General features: G+C 47.3%; 1 protein-coding gene across 1 annotated transcript in view; it reads left to right on the plus strand.

Moving 5' to 3' along the window:
• SLC6A11 (solute carrier family 6 member 11) overlaps positions 1 to 17,986 on the plus strand; it is a 451,361-nt gene that overhangs the window by 128,581 nt on the left and 304,794 nt on the right. The window contains exons 3-4 of the mRNA XM_063941542.1: positions 7,927 to 8,061; positions 13,464 to 13,604. Of these exons, the coding sequence (XP_063797612.1) occupies positions 7,927 to 8,061; positions 13,464 to 13,604 (276 nt within the window). The remainder of the gene's footprint in view (positions 1 to 7,926; positions 8,062 to 13,463; positions 13,605 to 17,986) is intronic.

Here is a 17,986-nt window from a genome sequence, read left to right on the forward strand (position 1 = left end):
GGGTACCCAAATTGGCCAACTGCAGCCCGAAGCCAGACCCGCAGGCCGTCCCAGCGGATGCCTCTATGCCCCAACCAGCGCACCGCCTGCAGCTCCGGAAACCGGGTTATGTCGCAGGCCAGAGCCGACACGGACAGCCAGTAGATGTATGAATGGCCGACAAATCATATAAAGTGCGGATCTAGCCGCAGTCCTGCAAAAGAAGGGTGTGACGCAGGTTAATACACGAAATAAAGATAGTATGTGTAGTAAATGGGATACCTAACTGCGTCCCTAAGGGGAAGGGGGGGGGGGTTGGGGGGATGGGTCGCCCAATTTGACTTGAGGCAAAAACACAAAACTTCGTTAGCCGGCAAAAGCCGTAATTAAAACCAATGATAAAACAAAAATTCCTCAAGGCCCCCGCAATCGCAAAGTGCAACTGCGACGAGCGGCTAGTCCTCAAAGGGGCGCACTGGGAGCAAAAGGCCTGATATAGCATCTGACTGCACCAGACCTTTACCTACCCAGTGCCCGGACTTCGACTTCGGACCAACCCGCCGCAGCGGCTGCTGAAGCAGCGCCGATGCAGAAAGAGTGAGTCCCATAGTCGGCCGAAGATAGACCCAGGTACAAAAGACAACGTCCCAAAACCGACCGGAATTGATATCTGGTCAACGGGGAACCGTCACTATGGACGAGCCACCCGGAGGGCGTTGGAGGCCGTACGGACGAATAAGCCTGGGCTGCGGCAACCGGACAAATGCCCCGCGCATGAGCCTGACCCATTCGAACCCACTGCCCCCAGCCGGCTATGTCAGTCTTGGAGCGCTGAATCCGACACCACAAACCGTCGGCGCATACGACGACCTGGGCCACCAGCATGGGCGAGGCAGAAGTCCGAGAGACGGACACCAGCTCACCCACACTGAACGCACCATGGAAGGCCATCGTAAAGGCCGCCATGATGAGGCGAACCACGTATCCCCGTATGGTATCCCCGTATCCTCGTATCGTGAGCGCTGAATCCTACACCCCAAACTGTCGGGGCGTACGTCCACGGCTTTGATGGACTGAAAGGAAGGCCAATTAAATCAAAACTGGGATGAAAAAAGTCCCTCTCTAACGAAGGGACGGTTGAAATATATATCACACATAGCAGAAAGCGGACAGCACATGAAAATAAAATATCTCAAAATTATAATTGAAATAATAACCTAAATGTTGGAGGGCCTTCTGCCCCCGATGTTCTGGGATCGGCCTTCTGCCACCATCCCTGAGGGCCTGCTGCCCAGATGTTCAGGGCTCGGCCTTCTGCCACCATCCCAGACATACTGAATCCAATGCAACTATGGGCCATCTGCCTTGTGAGGGGTGAGCACTATGGCCCCTCTCCAGAAGGTAGCGACTCCACCGCTCCCAAGCGGGCAGATAATCCGCGAAAGTTGCAGGAGCCAAAGACCTGTGGGCTAAATCCTCCAATCTGCACACAGAAGCAGGACAGAAGTCCCCTTGGATTAGAACTGCAGGAGCCAACTGCCTAAACCACTGCTAGTTGCCGCGAGAAAGGGTATCATCAATTTTGTCGCGCTCTGCCGGGACATGCTTGGCTCGCAACGTAATGTCGTTCAACCTAGCATAGCAAGACTATCTGTGCAAAGACCCGCAGTCCGGCAAGGATGTGGACTCCTGCCTAATGATGGCAAAAACCACGCCCAAATTGTCGCACCAGCAGACCACCTGTTTATTACGCAGGGCATAGCGCCAGAGCTCCAATGCGCCCAGTATGGGAAAAATTTCCAGCAACAGCAAGAATCGCAAGCACCAGAGGCGTCCGTGAAAAGCTCCAGGGAGGTGGTGAAACGAACTAGAAATCCGTCCCAAATACGTAAATCCCTCGAGTGCTAAACCAAGAAAATGATGCGGGCGTCTAATCTCAACTGTCGCCCGTTCCAAGTTTCTACCGAAAAACCTTACCCATGGGGATAACGTTGCAAGCAACAAGAAACAGGCCCAAGAAGGATTGAGCCTGTTGTTGAGTAAGCTTGCCCGCGGCGAGCCCATAGAGTATACCATCGTGAAGACGCAACACCTGGTCACCAAGGAGCCTACAGACACCACCGACCATATCCATCTGAATCCCGAGGTAAACAAGGAGGCGCAGGGACCCTGCCAATGCCCTCTGCAGCAAGACGACGCAGCGAACAGGGCCAGGTGGGCCGATCAAAAGAAAATCGTCCAAGTAGTACGAAATACCCCGCTCACCCATCACCTGTTGCAGACCCCAGCGGAGGAAAGAACTGCACCTTTCGAAGTATGCGCAAGAGAGAGACAAACCCACAGGAAGGCAGCGATCAATGTAGTAGCCATTATCCAGTTGAAAACTCATAAATCGAAAGGCGAAAGGGTGCAGCGGGAGGAGCGAAACGCTGACTCGATGTCCAATTCACACATCACCGCCCCCGGACCAAACGACCGAATGGCGTCTATGGCCGAATCAAACTTTCAGATAGGTAAACGACCCTACCTGATAATAGGGCTAGCCTCATTAACCGATGACCCGAGAGGACAGGAAAGATGGATGAGACAAAATTCGCCCATGGACTTCTTTGGCACTATGCCTACGGGGGACAAGACCAAATCTGGTAAGGGTGGTGGTGGGGGGGGGTTTCCCGGAAAAAGCCTATCATCCTGCCCAACGACACTGCAGCCGCAACCTTCTGCCGGAGCACGGCCGGAAACTCCCGAGCCGAACGCAAGTTCGTACTAGCCCTGGGACCCGCCAGTCCATGTATCGGCAAGGGGAAACCAGATGCGAAACCCAAGTGTAAGAATAGGGCGTCCACCGGCCACGGGTACCGTCGCAGCTAGGGTATGAGCGCCCGTAGTCTAATTGGGGTGGGGGCTGTGGCCAGCGCCTGGGGCCGCGGGAGTGCGGGTCTGCGGGCCGGAATTACCCCCGTGCCCTGGACTGGGGAAGTCCTTGATCCCGTGGCCTCCGCCACAGCTGATGCAGGACTGACGAAAACGACACCGCCGCCCCAAACCGCATAGGGCAGGATTGAAAGCGAAGCATAAACCATGCCCCGCGCGCAATGAACCCCCTCGAAAGCCGGCAGAACGAGAGGCAGGTCGTTGAACCCATCGTCCCGCTGTACCGGCTGAACCCTGCGGCAGCTCCGAGCACAATGCCACATCCTTTTAACCGAAGTTATAGATCTGCCGCCCATGCTGTTTGCGCCGGAAGTCCTCATAGTAACGTCGCCAAGTATGGTACAGCACGTGTATAAGGAACTGATGGCGCACGATGTTCATATGTTCGTCCGGGCGCGTCTCTGAGTAACACGCCGCAAAGATCAACATGATCTAACTCAAGTCGGGTAGGAGCGCAAAGCGTCCTCGCTGCCCCGGCCCTTTTGCTTAGCCGAAAGCAAGGCTATACGAGCATCACTAGTAAGCGGGACTGAGTACTAGATCCCCCCCTACTACGGGGGGTAACTGCGCTCCCCTTGGACCAGTCAGGGTCCAATGAAGACTCACCAGTACGAGGGGGAACTCCGTCCGTCCCAGCAGCCGCCGTACGACTTGTAGATGCGCCGACTGCGGCGACCGACGCGCTAGAGGACAGGAGCGGGGTAAGAGATTGCGCAATGCTATCCTCCAAAGAAGCGGCGGCCCATCCCGGTCTCCCGGGTACGGAGGATAACAAGGGAGCCACCGCCGACACGACAGCGGCACAAATGGCGGACAAGATGGTGGCGTCCACCAAGGGTGCAGCCGCCATGGCAGGGGCTCTAAGATCATACCCGGCACGCGAGTCGCGCGCCCCACGGGAGGTTTGCAAACCTCCCGTCGGGAGCAAGGACCCGGATGATCCCTCACCCCCGGCCGAACCGCCTGCGCCGCAACCTCCTCCTATCCCGAGCAGTAGCCCCCAGGAGGAGAAGCCGGAGAGTCGCCAGAAGTAGAAAGAGGCAGCTCAACGTCGGACTGAGGGCTATCTGCTGCAGCGACGGAAGCAGACATCTGGATGCAGGGAGGGACAGATCGCTCGCCTCGTGCCGTCGCACGCCGCCCCCGTATGAGACCTGTAGGGGCTGCATGGTGACGGCTGGCGGCGGTACGAAGCGCCCCACGAGCCGACCCGGGAGGGGTTGGCACCACGGGTCCAACCACGGCAGGAGAGTCCAGGTGGCCCGTCCCACCGCGGGCGGGCGCGGCACGCACCAGGCCGACAGTCCCAGCAATGTCCGCCGGCGGCAGCAGCCAATCCGCAGCCGCAGAGCGGGTGCGTCGCCCCGCCCTGCCACAGGAGGGCGCCTGCCAGTGAGCATGTACCTGGGGAGCAGGAACAGGCCTCATATGGGCCCCCCTATTCACCGTGTGAGAAGTGGCACGCGCGCGCTGCCCAGACCCCTGGCGTCTGGCAGCCATGCGATCCCCCCTCCCTCCCGATGGGAGTGTGTCCCCCCTCCCTAGTGTGTTTGTAACTTTTTGAGGCTGCCCCCACCGGGCGGGAGATCGCCGCCGATGCACAGGGCGGGAGATCGGTCCCGGCCCCATGTGGCTAGCCTGGCCGCCAGCAGCCCCGAGCGGCGGATCCAGGGATGGCAGGACACCCTCCCTGGCAGGCCGCCTCAGGCGGTCGCGGACCCCCGGCGCTCCGTCCAGCGCCGAAGCCAGCGGCGGTGACAGAGGCCTCAGGGAAGCGCGGGTGGGCGGCCGCAGGCTCCAGTACAGCGGGCGCAGCAGGTCTACCCCATGCCGGCCGGACAACAGCAGTGTCCATGAGCCGTGCGGGGAGCCGTACGCTGCGCCTAGGTCTCAACATGAGGCGAAAAGAAGGGGGGGGGGGGAGGGGAGCTGCAAATGACAAGGACAGGAATAGGGTAGGAGAAGGTAAGATAAAGAAAAAGGCAGAGAGAGGTCAGAAGGGAGAATATAGGGAGAAAAAGGAATAAAGAGCTAGAAAACAGGAAAGGGTTATAGGAATTTAAGTAGATCACAAAATGATTACTTGCAGTTTCACGAGAAGAGCTGAACAGAGGCAGGAAGTACCATGTCAGCAGCCTATATGCATGACAGGCCAGCCCCTATCCACAATCCAGCCAATCAGCCTCCCGGACCTTCTCTCTACGTTCCTCCCGCCACAAAACGTTAACCCCTTCCAAGCCAAAGTGAGGCATTGAGAGGCGCTCCGCAAGCCCAGACGGTGCGTTTAGGCTGCTCGGTCACATTATGTTCCCTACGCAGTCTAAACTCTGCTCTGTACTCCTCCTATATAATACTGCTGCTCCCCAGTCCCCACAATAAAGCAGTGTGAGCACAGATATATGCAGCACACTGAGCACAGATATGGAGTGTTTTTCAGGCAAACAATGTATACTGGTGGTCACTGTCAGCAAAACTCTGCACTGTACTCCTCCTATATAATATACTGGTGTTCCCCAGTCCCCACAATAAAGCAGTGTGAGCACAGATATATGCAGCACACTGAGCACAGATATGGAGTGTTTTTCAGGCAGACAACGTATACTGGTGGTCACTGTCAGCAAAACTCTGCACTGTACTCCTCCTATATAATACAGTTGCTCCCCAGTGCCCACAATTATGCAGTGTGAGCACAGATATATGCAGCACACTGAGCACAGATATGGAGTGTTTTTCAGGCAGACAACGTATACTCCCCAGTCCCCACAATTAAGCAATAAGCACAAATATTTGCATCAACATTAATAAACGGAGAGGACGCCAGCCACGTCCTCTCCCTAACATTTCCAATGCATGAGTGAAAATGGCGGCGACGCGCGGCTGCTTATATAGAATCCGAATCTCGCGAGAATCCGACAGCGGGATGATGACGTTCGGGCGCGCTCAGGTTACCATACGGGAGAATCCGAGTATGCCTCAGACCCGTGTAAAATGGGTGAAGTTCGGGGGGGTTCGGTTTCCGAGGAACCGAACCCGCTCATCACTAATCAAAACCATTGTGGATTAGAAGCTTTTCCATTCATATTCATGTAATGGTGAATTTCTATTTGTTAATAGTAAAAGACAGCATGAATACCCTGGCCATTTTCTCTCTCACTTTGTGGGTTTGTGAGTTTAAGTGAAAAAGGAAAAAGTTGTAGGAAAATAGTAGGAGAAAGGTATAAAGTGATTGCCGATTGTGGTGAGTTTTTTAAAAGTTGTTTCCTGGGAGTTTATTTACTAAAGATCGATTTCCATCAATTTTTTTAAAATCAATTTCAAATCGATGACATTCGATCTCAGTCGATGTTGGATTCCAGGGGCTGAAACACATGTTTACTAAGAAATTATTATTTTATATTCATTTTTTTTAAAGTTAGTAAATGTGTTGGAAGTGCAACATCATTTTAGAATTGTTTTTCATCGATTTGAAAATGATAACAACTGATGGAAATGGACCTTAAGTAAATATACTCCTTGTCCTGTAAACATATAGGGCTAAGTATAATCGCCTCCGAGTTGATGGAGGTGCGGCACTTTTTGCGAGTCTGACGTTTTTTTTTAAAGCAGCATTCATTTACAAGGCAAAACCAACCTGAAATTCAAAATAAAAAAACAAACAAAACAAGAACCAATCTGATTTTGACAAAACCAAAACACAGTGAAAATATTTATAAACAAAGCCAAAAACAAAAGCATGGGGCTAATTGCTCTTCTTTAAAATATACTGTTGTACGTTATATATAAAGTACTTAAATAGTTACAGTATTTCACCATTCATCTGAGTGGTGTTACTTGGCAAGAGAAAAAATGAACATGTGTTGACATCATTTCAGTGAATTACAATGCACTACGAAAGATATTGCTAAGTTTCAAACTTACCAAGTTTCCTATTAGAATTCAGGACAAAATTAGACTCTCTCCCAATCCACCCATCCTACCTTTCAGGAAGACCATGTTCCTTTTATCCACTGGAAATTGGAAGTATCTTAGCAAATTCAAATTTGTTGATGATTGTGCAGTAGGATGTTTGTTCTTGTACTGCCTATTTACCGGTCTTGCTATATTTTCTAATGAATAATTAAATGTAAAAAGGTCTTGAGTTGGTATTAAAGAACTATCAGTGTTTCAGTCAATGAAAGATCCCCCAAAAAGTGTATGGTTGGGGCATCAGTGATCATGCCAAGCTTGGCTGTAAAGACAGGATTAGGTAATATGATTGAAAATAACTCTGGATGCCAACATTTCTAACCAAGAGCAAATCTAGCAGTAGCCAAGCCCCGTTATGCTTCTCTATCTGCACTCGCCTCTCCCCGCCGGGATCCCGGCGTCGGTATGCTGCCGGGATCCCGGCGTCGGTAAGCTGACCGGCGGTCAGGAGACCGCCGGTCAGCCATACTACACCCCTTGGGGGGTGGTATTCATGTGACCGACGGTCGGGAGACCGACGGTCACATGACCTCCTCCAGCTTCCCGACCCCCACTATCCCGATGGTCGGCATGCCGACCAACAGGGACTATTTCCACTCGTGGGTGTCCACGACACCCATAGAGTGGGAATAGAACCCGTGGCGACCATAAGTCGCCACCGAGCCCGCAGCGTGGCGAGCGCAGCGAGCCCGCAAGGGGCTTGCTGCACTCGCCTATCCCCGCCGGGATCCCGGCGTCGGTATGCTGCCGGGATCCCGGCGTCGTTAAAGCTGACCGCCGGTCAGGAGACCGCCGGTCAGCCATACTACACCCCTCTTGGGTTGGGTCCTTATTTGCACCTACTGTATAAGCATGCATAGCAGTTCATTTCCCATGTGCCAGCCCAGACACATTCCTAGAGGAGCAGAGTGAGAGGTGATTCAGCCGATGGAGAAGCATCTTGGGTCCCCTCACTATCTCTATATCTAAGCACCACAACCTGAGTATACTGTATAATTAATTCACATTATTGTATCTTTAATCAAGTTGCCTCCTGTTGTTTTTCAGGAGCTTTCCTCATTCCGTATGTGATATTCTTTATATTCTGTGGCATACCAGTATTTTTTCTGGAGACTGCGCTGGGACAGTTTACAAGTGAAGGAGGGATAACATGTTGGAGGAAAGTCTGTCCTTTGTTTGAAGGTAATGTATAAATATTATTTATTTTACTCTTTCCGCTTCCTAGTTACGTATTGAGGAATGCATGTGTGTTATAGAGTAGCTATATGGTAATGGGCTGCAAATATTATAAAAACATATGTTTTACAATAGAATTTGGGAGACTGTTAGGGAAGGTAAGTCCACAAAAGGGGCTTGGAGGTAGCCATCCATCCTGTGGGCAACCAGTGTGTTTCTATTTGGCACCAAAGATCCCCAATTGTATCTCTGTAACTACTCATATTAGGCACAGTGTTGTAAAACCATATTACTCCATTCATCAAGATATATAAAAAATGTAAACACCATGTATTTAGAACTCCTGCAAAAAGAATGCTATATCACAAATAAGGTGAAACAGCCTATACAGTATATATATATATATATATATATATATATCAGTGATGTGCACCGAAAATTTTTCGGGTTTTGTGTTTTGGTTTTGGATTCGGTTCCGCGGCCGTGTTTTGGATTCGGACGCATTTTGGCAAAACCTCCCTGAAATTTTTTTGTCGGATTCGGGTGTGTCTTGGATTCGGGTGTTTTATTTACAAAACCCCCTAAAAAACAGCTTAAATCATAGATTTTGGGGGTCATTTTGATCCCATAGTATTATTAACCTCAATAACCATAAATTTCACTAATTTTCAGTCTATTCTGAACACCTCACACCTCACAATATTATTTTTAGTCCTAAAATTTGCACCAAGGTCGCTGGATGGCTAATCTAAGCGACACAAGTGCCCGACACAAATACCTGGCCCATCTAGGAGTGGCACTGCAGTGTCAGACAGGATCACTTCAAAAAAATTGTCCCCAAACAGCACATGATGCAAAGAAAAAAAGAAGCGCACCAAGGACGCTGTGTGACTAAGCTAAGCAACACAAGTGGCCGACACAAACACCTGGACCATCTAGGAGTGGCACTGCAGTGTCAGGCAGGATGGCACTTCAAAAAAATTGTCCACAAACAGCACATGATGCAAAGAAAAAAAGAGGCGCACCAAGGTCACTGTGTGACTAAGCTAAGTGACACAAGTGGCCGACACAAACACCTGGCCCATCTAGGAGTGGCACTGCAGTGTCAGACAGGATGGCACTTCAAAAAAATTGTCCCCAAACAGCACATGATGCAAAGAAAAAAAGAGTTGCACCAAGGTCGCTGTGTGACTAAGCTAAGCGACCCAAGTGGCCGACACAAACACCTGGCCCACCTAGGAGTGGCACTGCAGTTTTCTAGCGAGAGGATGAGTGCTTCCATCCTCATGTGAATCTGAACCACTAGCCATGAACTTAGGCCAGGGCCTCAGCCGTTCCTTGCCACTCCGTGCCGTAAATGGCATATTGGCAAGTTTACGCTTCTCATCAGACGCTTTCAATTTTGATTTTTGGGTCATTTTACTGAACTTTTGTTTTTTGGATTTTACATGCTCTCTACTATGACATTGGGCATCGGCCTTGGCAGACGACGTTGATGGCATTTCATCGTCTCGGCCATGACTAGTGGCAGCAGCTTCAGCATGAGGTGGAAGTGGATCTTGATCTTTCCCTATTTTAACCTCCACATTTTTGTTCTCCATTTTTTAATGTGTGGAATTATATGCCAGTATCAATAGCAATGGCCTACTACTATATATACTGCGCACAACTGAAATGCACTACAGGTATGGATGGATAGTATACTTGACGAAACAGAGGTAGGTAGAGCAGTGACCTTCCGTACCATACTGCTATATATACTGGTGGACACTGTCAGCAAAACTCTGCACTGCACTCCTCCTATATAATACAACTGCTCCCCAGTCCCCACAATTAAGCAGTGTGAGCACAGATATATGCAGCACACTGAGCACAGATATGAAGTGTTTTTCAGGCAGACAATGTATACTGGTGGTCACTGTCAGCAAAACTCTGCACTGTACTCCTCCTATATAATACAGCTGCTCCCCAGTCCCCACAATTAAGCATTGTGAGTACAAATATATGCAGCACACTAAGCACAGATATGGAGTGTTTTTCAGGCAGACAACGTATACTGGTGGTCACTGGTCAGCAAATCTCTGCACTGTACTACTCCTATATAATATACTGGTGGTCGCCAGTGCCCACAATAAAGCAGTGTGAGTACAGATATATGCAGCACACTGAGCACAGATATGGAGTGTTTTCAGGCAGACAATGTATACTGGTGGTCACTGTCAGCAAAACTCTGCACTGTACTCCTCCTATATAATACATCTGCTCCCCAGTCCCCACAATTAAGCAGTGTGAGCACAGATATATGCAGCACACTGAGCACAGATACGGAGTGTTTTTCAGGCAGACAACGTATAGTGGTGGTCACTGGTCAGCAAAACTCTGCACTGTACTCCTCCTATATAATATACTGGTGGTACCCAGTGCCCAAAATAAAGCAGTGTGAGCACAGATATATGCAGCACACTGAGCATAGATATGGAGTGTTTTTCAGGCAGACAACGTATACTGGTGGTCACTGTCAGCAAAACTCTGCACTGTACTCCTCCTATATAATACAGCTGCTCCCCAGTCCCCACAATTAAGCAGTGTGAGCACAGATATATGCAGCACACTGAGCCCAGATATGGAGTGTTTTTCAGGCAGACAACGTATACTGGTGGTCACTGTCAGCCAATCTCTGCACTGTACTCCTCCTATATTATACAGCTGCTCCCCAGTCCCCACAATTAAGCAATAAGCACAAATATTATTAATAAACGGAGAGGACGCCAGCCACGTCCTCTCCCTAACATTTCCAATGCACGAGTGAAAATGGCGGCGACGTGCGGCTGCTTATATAGAATCCGAATCACGTGAGAATCCGACAGCGGGATGATAACGTTCGGGTGCGCTCGGGTTAACCGAGCCATACGGGAGAATCCGAGTATGCCTCGGACCCGTGTAAAATGGGTGAAGTTCGGGGGGGTTCGGTTTCCGAGGAACCTAACCCACTCATCACTAATAATATATATATATATATATATATATATATATAGCAAGTGGATATTGGCGCTACTCACGGTCTTGTACAGACAATAAGAAATGAGATCACTCAATCCTGTGTAGCTTAACGTTTCGGTCTTTATTCGACCGTCATCAGAAGTCACAAAAAACTTTTACAAAAGCTTACCTATATACACAGTGTATATAGGTAAGCTTTTGTAAAAGTTTTTTGTGACTTCTGATGACGGTCGAATAAAGACCGAAACGTTAAGCTACACAGGATTGAGTGATCTAATTTCTTGTCCGTACAAGACCGTGAGTGCCGCCAATATCCACTTGCTACATGACTTTGTCGTTTTGGATGGCACTCGGCATGCTGCCTGTCTGAACAAATAGGAGTGGCGAATATCCTTTCTTTTCTTTTATATATATATATATATATATATATATATACATATATGTGTTGTGTGTCCTGATGACGAGGGGCAGTACCCCGAAACGTTGAAAATTAAAGCACCTTGATTTTTTCACCGAGTTGGCAGCCCAGGAGTGACTCTGTTATTGGGAGAGTATGTTTGAGGTTGGCAAGCATCTGGAGCGCACCCTGGCAAGTTATTGAAATATCCCGTGGAGTGCCGGCTGTTTGAGTTTGGTATATATATATATATATATGTATATACAGTATGTATATATATATATATATATATATATATACACACACACAGATGGAGCCACGTTAGTCATTGCTCCATCTGTTACTAGGCGCGCCGGCCCAGGCGCGCCTATTGCCAAGAGTGTCCTCATCTGGCTGGGCACGCACACCCGTGATGGAGACACGCCCAATTCACTTGAATGGAGAGCGGCTCTGTCCATGAGCCCAGACAGAGATGCTCTGAATGGGAGTGCCTCTGTGCACTCCCGACGTGACTAGGTGGACGGATCGGCTAGTCACACCGGGAGTGCACGTTTGCGATGGAGCCACCTCAGATGACCGCGGCTCCATATGTATATATATATATATCATGATTGTAGTAGGCCTGTTCCGTTTCCTCAATGCACGTGTAGTGGAAGCCTGGGCAAGCCTTCCAACAGCTTTCACTATAAGGCAGACAGGACAGACCTAGGAGAGGAGGGACATCTGCCAGGGTTAACTACTGTGTGAGAGGGGGGGGAGTGGCCTGGACAGAGTCGTGATGGAGCAGGTGTGAGAAGGGCAGGGAACAGCATAGAGGCAGAGAGGGGATGGGGTTAGCCAGAATTCAGAGATGTGCGGTGAGGTAAATGTACCTGGAGGCTTGTACCAGAGCCAGATTTACACACAGGATATGAGCCCAAGCAGAACCGGCCTTAGGCATAGGCAAACTAGGCAAATGCCTAGGGCATTTGTTATGCTTAGGGGCACCAGCAGTTCCTGCTGATTAAAATTATATGCGGCATGCCTATATTCTGTGTGTGACTGTGGCTGTATCTGCATACGAAATGCTACGTTGCGTGTATTCCTGGAAATTACTGTAATGTAAAGGGGGGTACTCACGGGAGAGATGTGTGCTGAGCGATCTTAACACAGACCGCTCAGCACACATCTCTCACCCCGCTCAGCACAGCGCGATGTGCTGAGCGAGGGGGAAAGCCAACGGGGGGCCGCTCACTTCACACAACGGTGAAGTGAGCGACCCGCTAGATTGAGCCTGCATGCAGGCTCAATCTAGCACCGGCGATAGTGATGTGCGGGGCCGCGCATCGCTATCGCTGGGGGGCATACACACGGCAGATCCGTGCTTAAAATCTAAGCAATCTAGCAAGATTGCTTAGATTTTAAGCACGGATCTCTCCGTGTGTACCCCCCTAACATTTCGTATGCAGATACAGCTGCAGTCGCATAGGCATGCTGGATATCATTTTAATCAGCAGAAGCTGCTTGTGCATCCTAGCCATATAGTAATGCAAATAAGATGCATTTTCATAAACAAAAGTTGCCCGACGTTAGCAGAGCTGCCAGCTGACTCATGCCAGGCATCTCCTGCAGAACTAGCGGCGGTGCTAGGAGGCACCAGCCAAAATCTTGCCTAGGGCATCATATTGGTTAGGGCCGGCTCTGAGCCCAAGGGTTCATGTGAGCATATAAAAATGACTACAATAATACAAAGAAGATATTTCTAATGTATGCTTTGTGTTTTTCACATACTTTATATAGTCAAAATTCTGGTGAATACATTAGAATGACAGGAAAGGCTTTGCCTCACCTGCCTCACCTCACTGCACGTCACTGCCAGAATTAAGGAAAGAACAGAGTGCGGAGAATGAAGTATCTATCTGTCTGTCTGTCTATCTCATATGTTATCGTCATATACATTTATTAAGCCTTTTTCTTAAATGAATTATGAAATTATTTTAATTGTATGTTTTATGTCTCATTTTCCTTTTAGGTATTGGCTACGCAACCCAGGTGATTGAGGCACATTTAAATGTCTACTACATTATTATATTAGCTTGGGCAATTTTCTATTTATTTAATTGCTTCTCTGCAGAGCTGCCCTGGGCCACATGTGGACATAAATGGAACACAGGTAAAATTATTTTCCATACTAAGAAAATGATTAAGATTGATGAGCAAAATAATTTAAATAATTTAAGTTTTCATCACTTCAAGAGATGTTAATCTACAGTATTGTGGTACATTTTCTTGAAAGACCTGATATTCACCAGGAAAAACATCTAGGGCTTCAGTCAGAGTTAGATGCATGAATGCAATCTGCAAGTTTCTGCATACAGTGTACAGCCTACGTCCTGTTCTGAGTCTGAGAGAACCTGGCCAGATCTGTCTTTCCACGATATTGGGTGTTTTGGGGAGCGGCAATACAAGTGCACATAACTGCCAAGTTATGTCGGAGTGTCCTTGGCATGTGTCTACATCCCTCTGCAATTATGAATTATACAAAAATCGCAGAAAGGCCTGCTTCTGACCAATCCAATGCATTTGTCATGGTGCTCATGCAAATGCCAGAACTAATGATGGCAGTTGTGGTGGCTGGCATAAAAATAACAGGCAGCACAGCTTTTTACAGTAACCCTTCGGATTCTCACACTAGCATTAGGTACAGTAGTAACTCAGGCTTCCACTGCCGCCCCCAACTACAGCTTTATTCTGTGTCTCTCCGAATCAGTCCCTTAAGCATTGTATCTTCCAAACTAAGCTGATTTAATTTTAAAACTCATTACATATGTAAATGGTGCTTCAGCCAATGAGCTCCCAACTGTCATTTTGCAAACACATATCAGTAAGGAGCTGATTGGCTGGAGCACCATTTATTATACGCAACAAGTTTTAAAATTTGTTGCATATGATATAATTTGTTGATAAATAAGCCCATTTGGCCCAGATTTATCAAGCCTTGGAGAGTGATAAACTGCACGGCGATAAAGTACCAACCAACCAGCTTCTAACTGCCATGTGACGGGCTGTATTTGAAAAATGACAGGAGCTGATTGGTTGGTACTTTAACACCGTGCAATTTATCACTCTCCAAGGCTTGATAAAACTGGGCCTAAATCTTAAATTAAGTGCTACTGCCCAGGTTTATCAAGCCTTGAAGAGTGATAAATAGCACGGTGATAAAGTGCCAACCAATCAGCTCCTAACTGACATTTTTCAAACACAGCCGTTAACATGTCAGTTAGGAGCTGATTGGCTGGTACTTTATCACCGTGCTATTTATCACTCTCCAAGGCTTGATAAATTGGCTGCTTTATATGATCTGCTTCCCATATGTTTGGAATCTATGGTAACCGTTTAATATTGACACTAACAATGGCATTGTTCCCACATAAGAGTTTACTCGTGCGAGAATATTACCGTTTTATTGTGGATGTGTTGACCTTTGAATTTCAGCATTTGTAATACTGTATGCTGACAAAAGCTGATAAAATACTTCTAAACGTAGATTTGTTTTTCATTTACACAGATCCTATGTGCCTTTAAATTTAATAGCGCCTAATAATTATAGATGTGTTCTAACCACTAATCGGTAACACTGCTTTTCAATATCAAATTATCAGTCAATAATCACTCATAGACATGATCTTGCATTTATAGCTGTTAGTAGGAGGGGTATACTATACAACCAATGGCAGCCATGTAAACCATCCTATATAATATTAATAAAAGTCTAACGCTGCTCCTCACCTCTATCCAAGTGTTCTGAGCGCCAGCGGCCATTTGTTGGTCCCCGACAGAGCAATTCATGTGTTGCTACGTTCGGGCATGCAAAACCACCAGCGCTGCCATTACTGTTAAGTGATTATGTCATTTTGACCGTCTGGTAACTTGTGCTAGATAATACAAGGGTCACATTTACATTGCCCAATCAACTAGTCATTTGATGCCCCATCCTGGGGCAAATCAGAAACCAGTGTATAATATTCGTAACCCAAATCTGTGGCCCAAGAAGCTCCTCAGGACTGATGCCCCATCCAACACTTAGGTTTCCCCCAAACATAACCATACAGTCCAGCTATTTGTAAGGGATAACAAAGGCGACCGCTCTCCTTAACTGCTACAAAAAGGCTATTTAACGCATTAACTCTGCCCTTGCTCCCAACTAAGATATTTGCCCCTTACACCATTTTTTTTCCTTAGCTGGAGACAGCTACATCGCTATATCTAAACTGACCATGGGACCGTGTCCCACGATTAAAGTTCCACCTCCTTGTTGCATAACCCCATGATTCTCATGTCTATGAAGAGAGAACTTGGCTAATACAGTATGACATGATTCTATGTGAATCACATCACTCTGGTACTGAACCCTCTCCACAGAACCGTAAATCGTGGCATTGCACCACAAGGGGTTAGAGCTTAATGATGCCAAGTACCCAGCCTCAGCTCACCCGATCAGCACTGCATTTCACCTCTACTTCTGAGTGATGCACCCTCCATACTGCATGTGGAGCTGGGGAATAAAGTTCTCTAATTCGCAGTGACAAATAGACTTACAACCAGTGCACACATGGAATGATTATAGGCTACACGACCATGCAGTCAACTACTGTAGTATCTCAGTAACTCAGCTCTGTACACACATTGAATGCCATCTCTACACATTTTACCAACCCCTTATATGAGTTCCACAAAACTGTATTAGATACACATCTGGGGATTGTGCTCCCAGTGTAAACTTGCCTACTTCTAAAATTGCTTGAGCTCACTACATGCTTACCAAAGCAAACCATTGCAGCTTTGAAGCAAATACCGAAAACATGGTCATTGAGGTGCAGAATGTGATCAGATTTCTGCGTCTAAAGGGTACATCAGTATCTTAAATTCAATGTCAACTAGTCGAGGTATACGGTGAAAATGTCATGTCATGGAAACAGGTTTGGTGCACTGCCTCTTGTGGATATGCTTGGCCGGTCAGATTGCTGCTCATGTTGAACATCTGTCCTGCTGTTATCAAAGGCAGTGCACCAAACCTGTTTCTGTGACATGACGGTATCACCGTATACCTTGACAAGTTGACAGCTACTGATGGGCCCTTTAGATGCAGAAATCTAATCATACTCTGCACCTCAATGTTTAACCGGAATACATACTATTGTCCACCGGTCGGAAAGGCCAGTGGTCACATGACCAACATCGAAGATCCCAACATCAGAGGGGTAAGTATTTCCCCTCCCCCCTCTCCCCTATCCTAACCCTCTGGGGTGGTGGCTAAGGCTTACCCTAGGGGGGTGGTGGTTAGGGATGCCCCTCCCCAGTGCCTAAGCCTAACCCCCCTAGTACATAACTCTAACCCCTCTCCCCCTGGGCCCTAATCCTAACCCCTACCCTGATACCCACCTTGAGGATGTCGGCTGTCTGTGATCCGGCGCCATTGTCCTAAGTGGTGTCGGGATTCCAGCATCAGTCACATGACCCATGGCATCCCGACAGCTGGGATGCTGAATGTATCCCATTTGACCATGTTTCCGCCAGCCCGCCATCTTGCAACTGATGTTGGGACAGTATGACTGATATGAGGCACAAACTAATAGCCATGAAGGGAAGCAGTGGTCTATGTGTTCTGGCCTGGTGGGAAATTAGAATGAAATTAAAAACATTACACACATGAGAAGGCTTGTAACTCTACTAATTGTTATCTCCTTGGTTACTTAACTTTAGAAAATCAGCTGTATCACTACAGATTGATAAATATGTACCTCCAGGTCACCACTATCTAAAATGTTACATTGCACATTATTTAAAATGAAGACTTGTGTTATTTTGTGTTTCTATTTGACAATTTACACTTACATGTGATAGCATACAGGGTGAGATGAAGATGTCTATATTGTTCTGTTTTATCCCTTTGCCTTCTGGCTTTCCAGTTTAATAAAATCATATAAAAAATGTCAGAATAACCTTCACAAACATTTATATTTGTTATAGTTCAAGGAGTACAAAATGTAGTAGATATGTCACATTTAGAGTCTGGATAAGATAAAATGACCTAGTTAGTCTACACAAAATCCTTCAAAAAAAAAACAAAACATGATTTTATTATAACGTTATTAAAAATGAAAAGCTCCAGTTTCTTCCAGTGCAACGATCATCTACTTTGTGGTCCAATGCATGTAGAGTTCCATTTCTAGATTCTGAAATGCATTATAGCGGGTTTTAATGAGAGCTTTTGAGATTAAAAATCTTATATTCAATTAATGTGTAACAGGATTACAAATATATAGACGTAGGGGATAACTTATTTTTCTTATCAAGGCATACTGTATCTAACAAACATACAGTATGTTACAAACATAAAAATATGTCCATTACAAACATAAACATACAATAATATTTTTTTATATGATAGCATGTTACACATACAGTAAATTTGCTGTAACAAATAATCGACTATTGGGTTTATTCTAAGTTACTTTCTACATTTATTGATATAGGGTCTATTTATTTATAGCC

The sequence above is a fragment of the Pseudophryne corroboree genome, chromosome 9 (assembly GCF_028390025.1).
Source record: "Pseudophryne corroboree isolate aPseCor3 chromosome 9, aPseCor3.hap2, whole genome shotgun sequence".
In the NCBI taxonomy this organism is placed as follows: Eukaryota; Metazoa; Chordata; class Amphibia; order Anura; family Myobatrachidae; genus Pseudophryne; species Pseudophryne corroboree.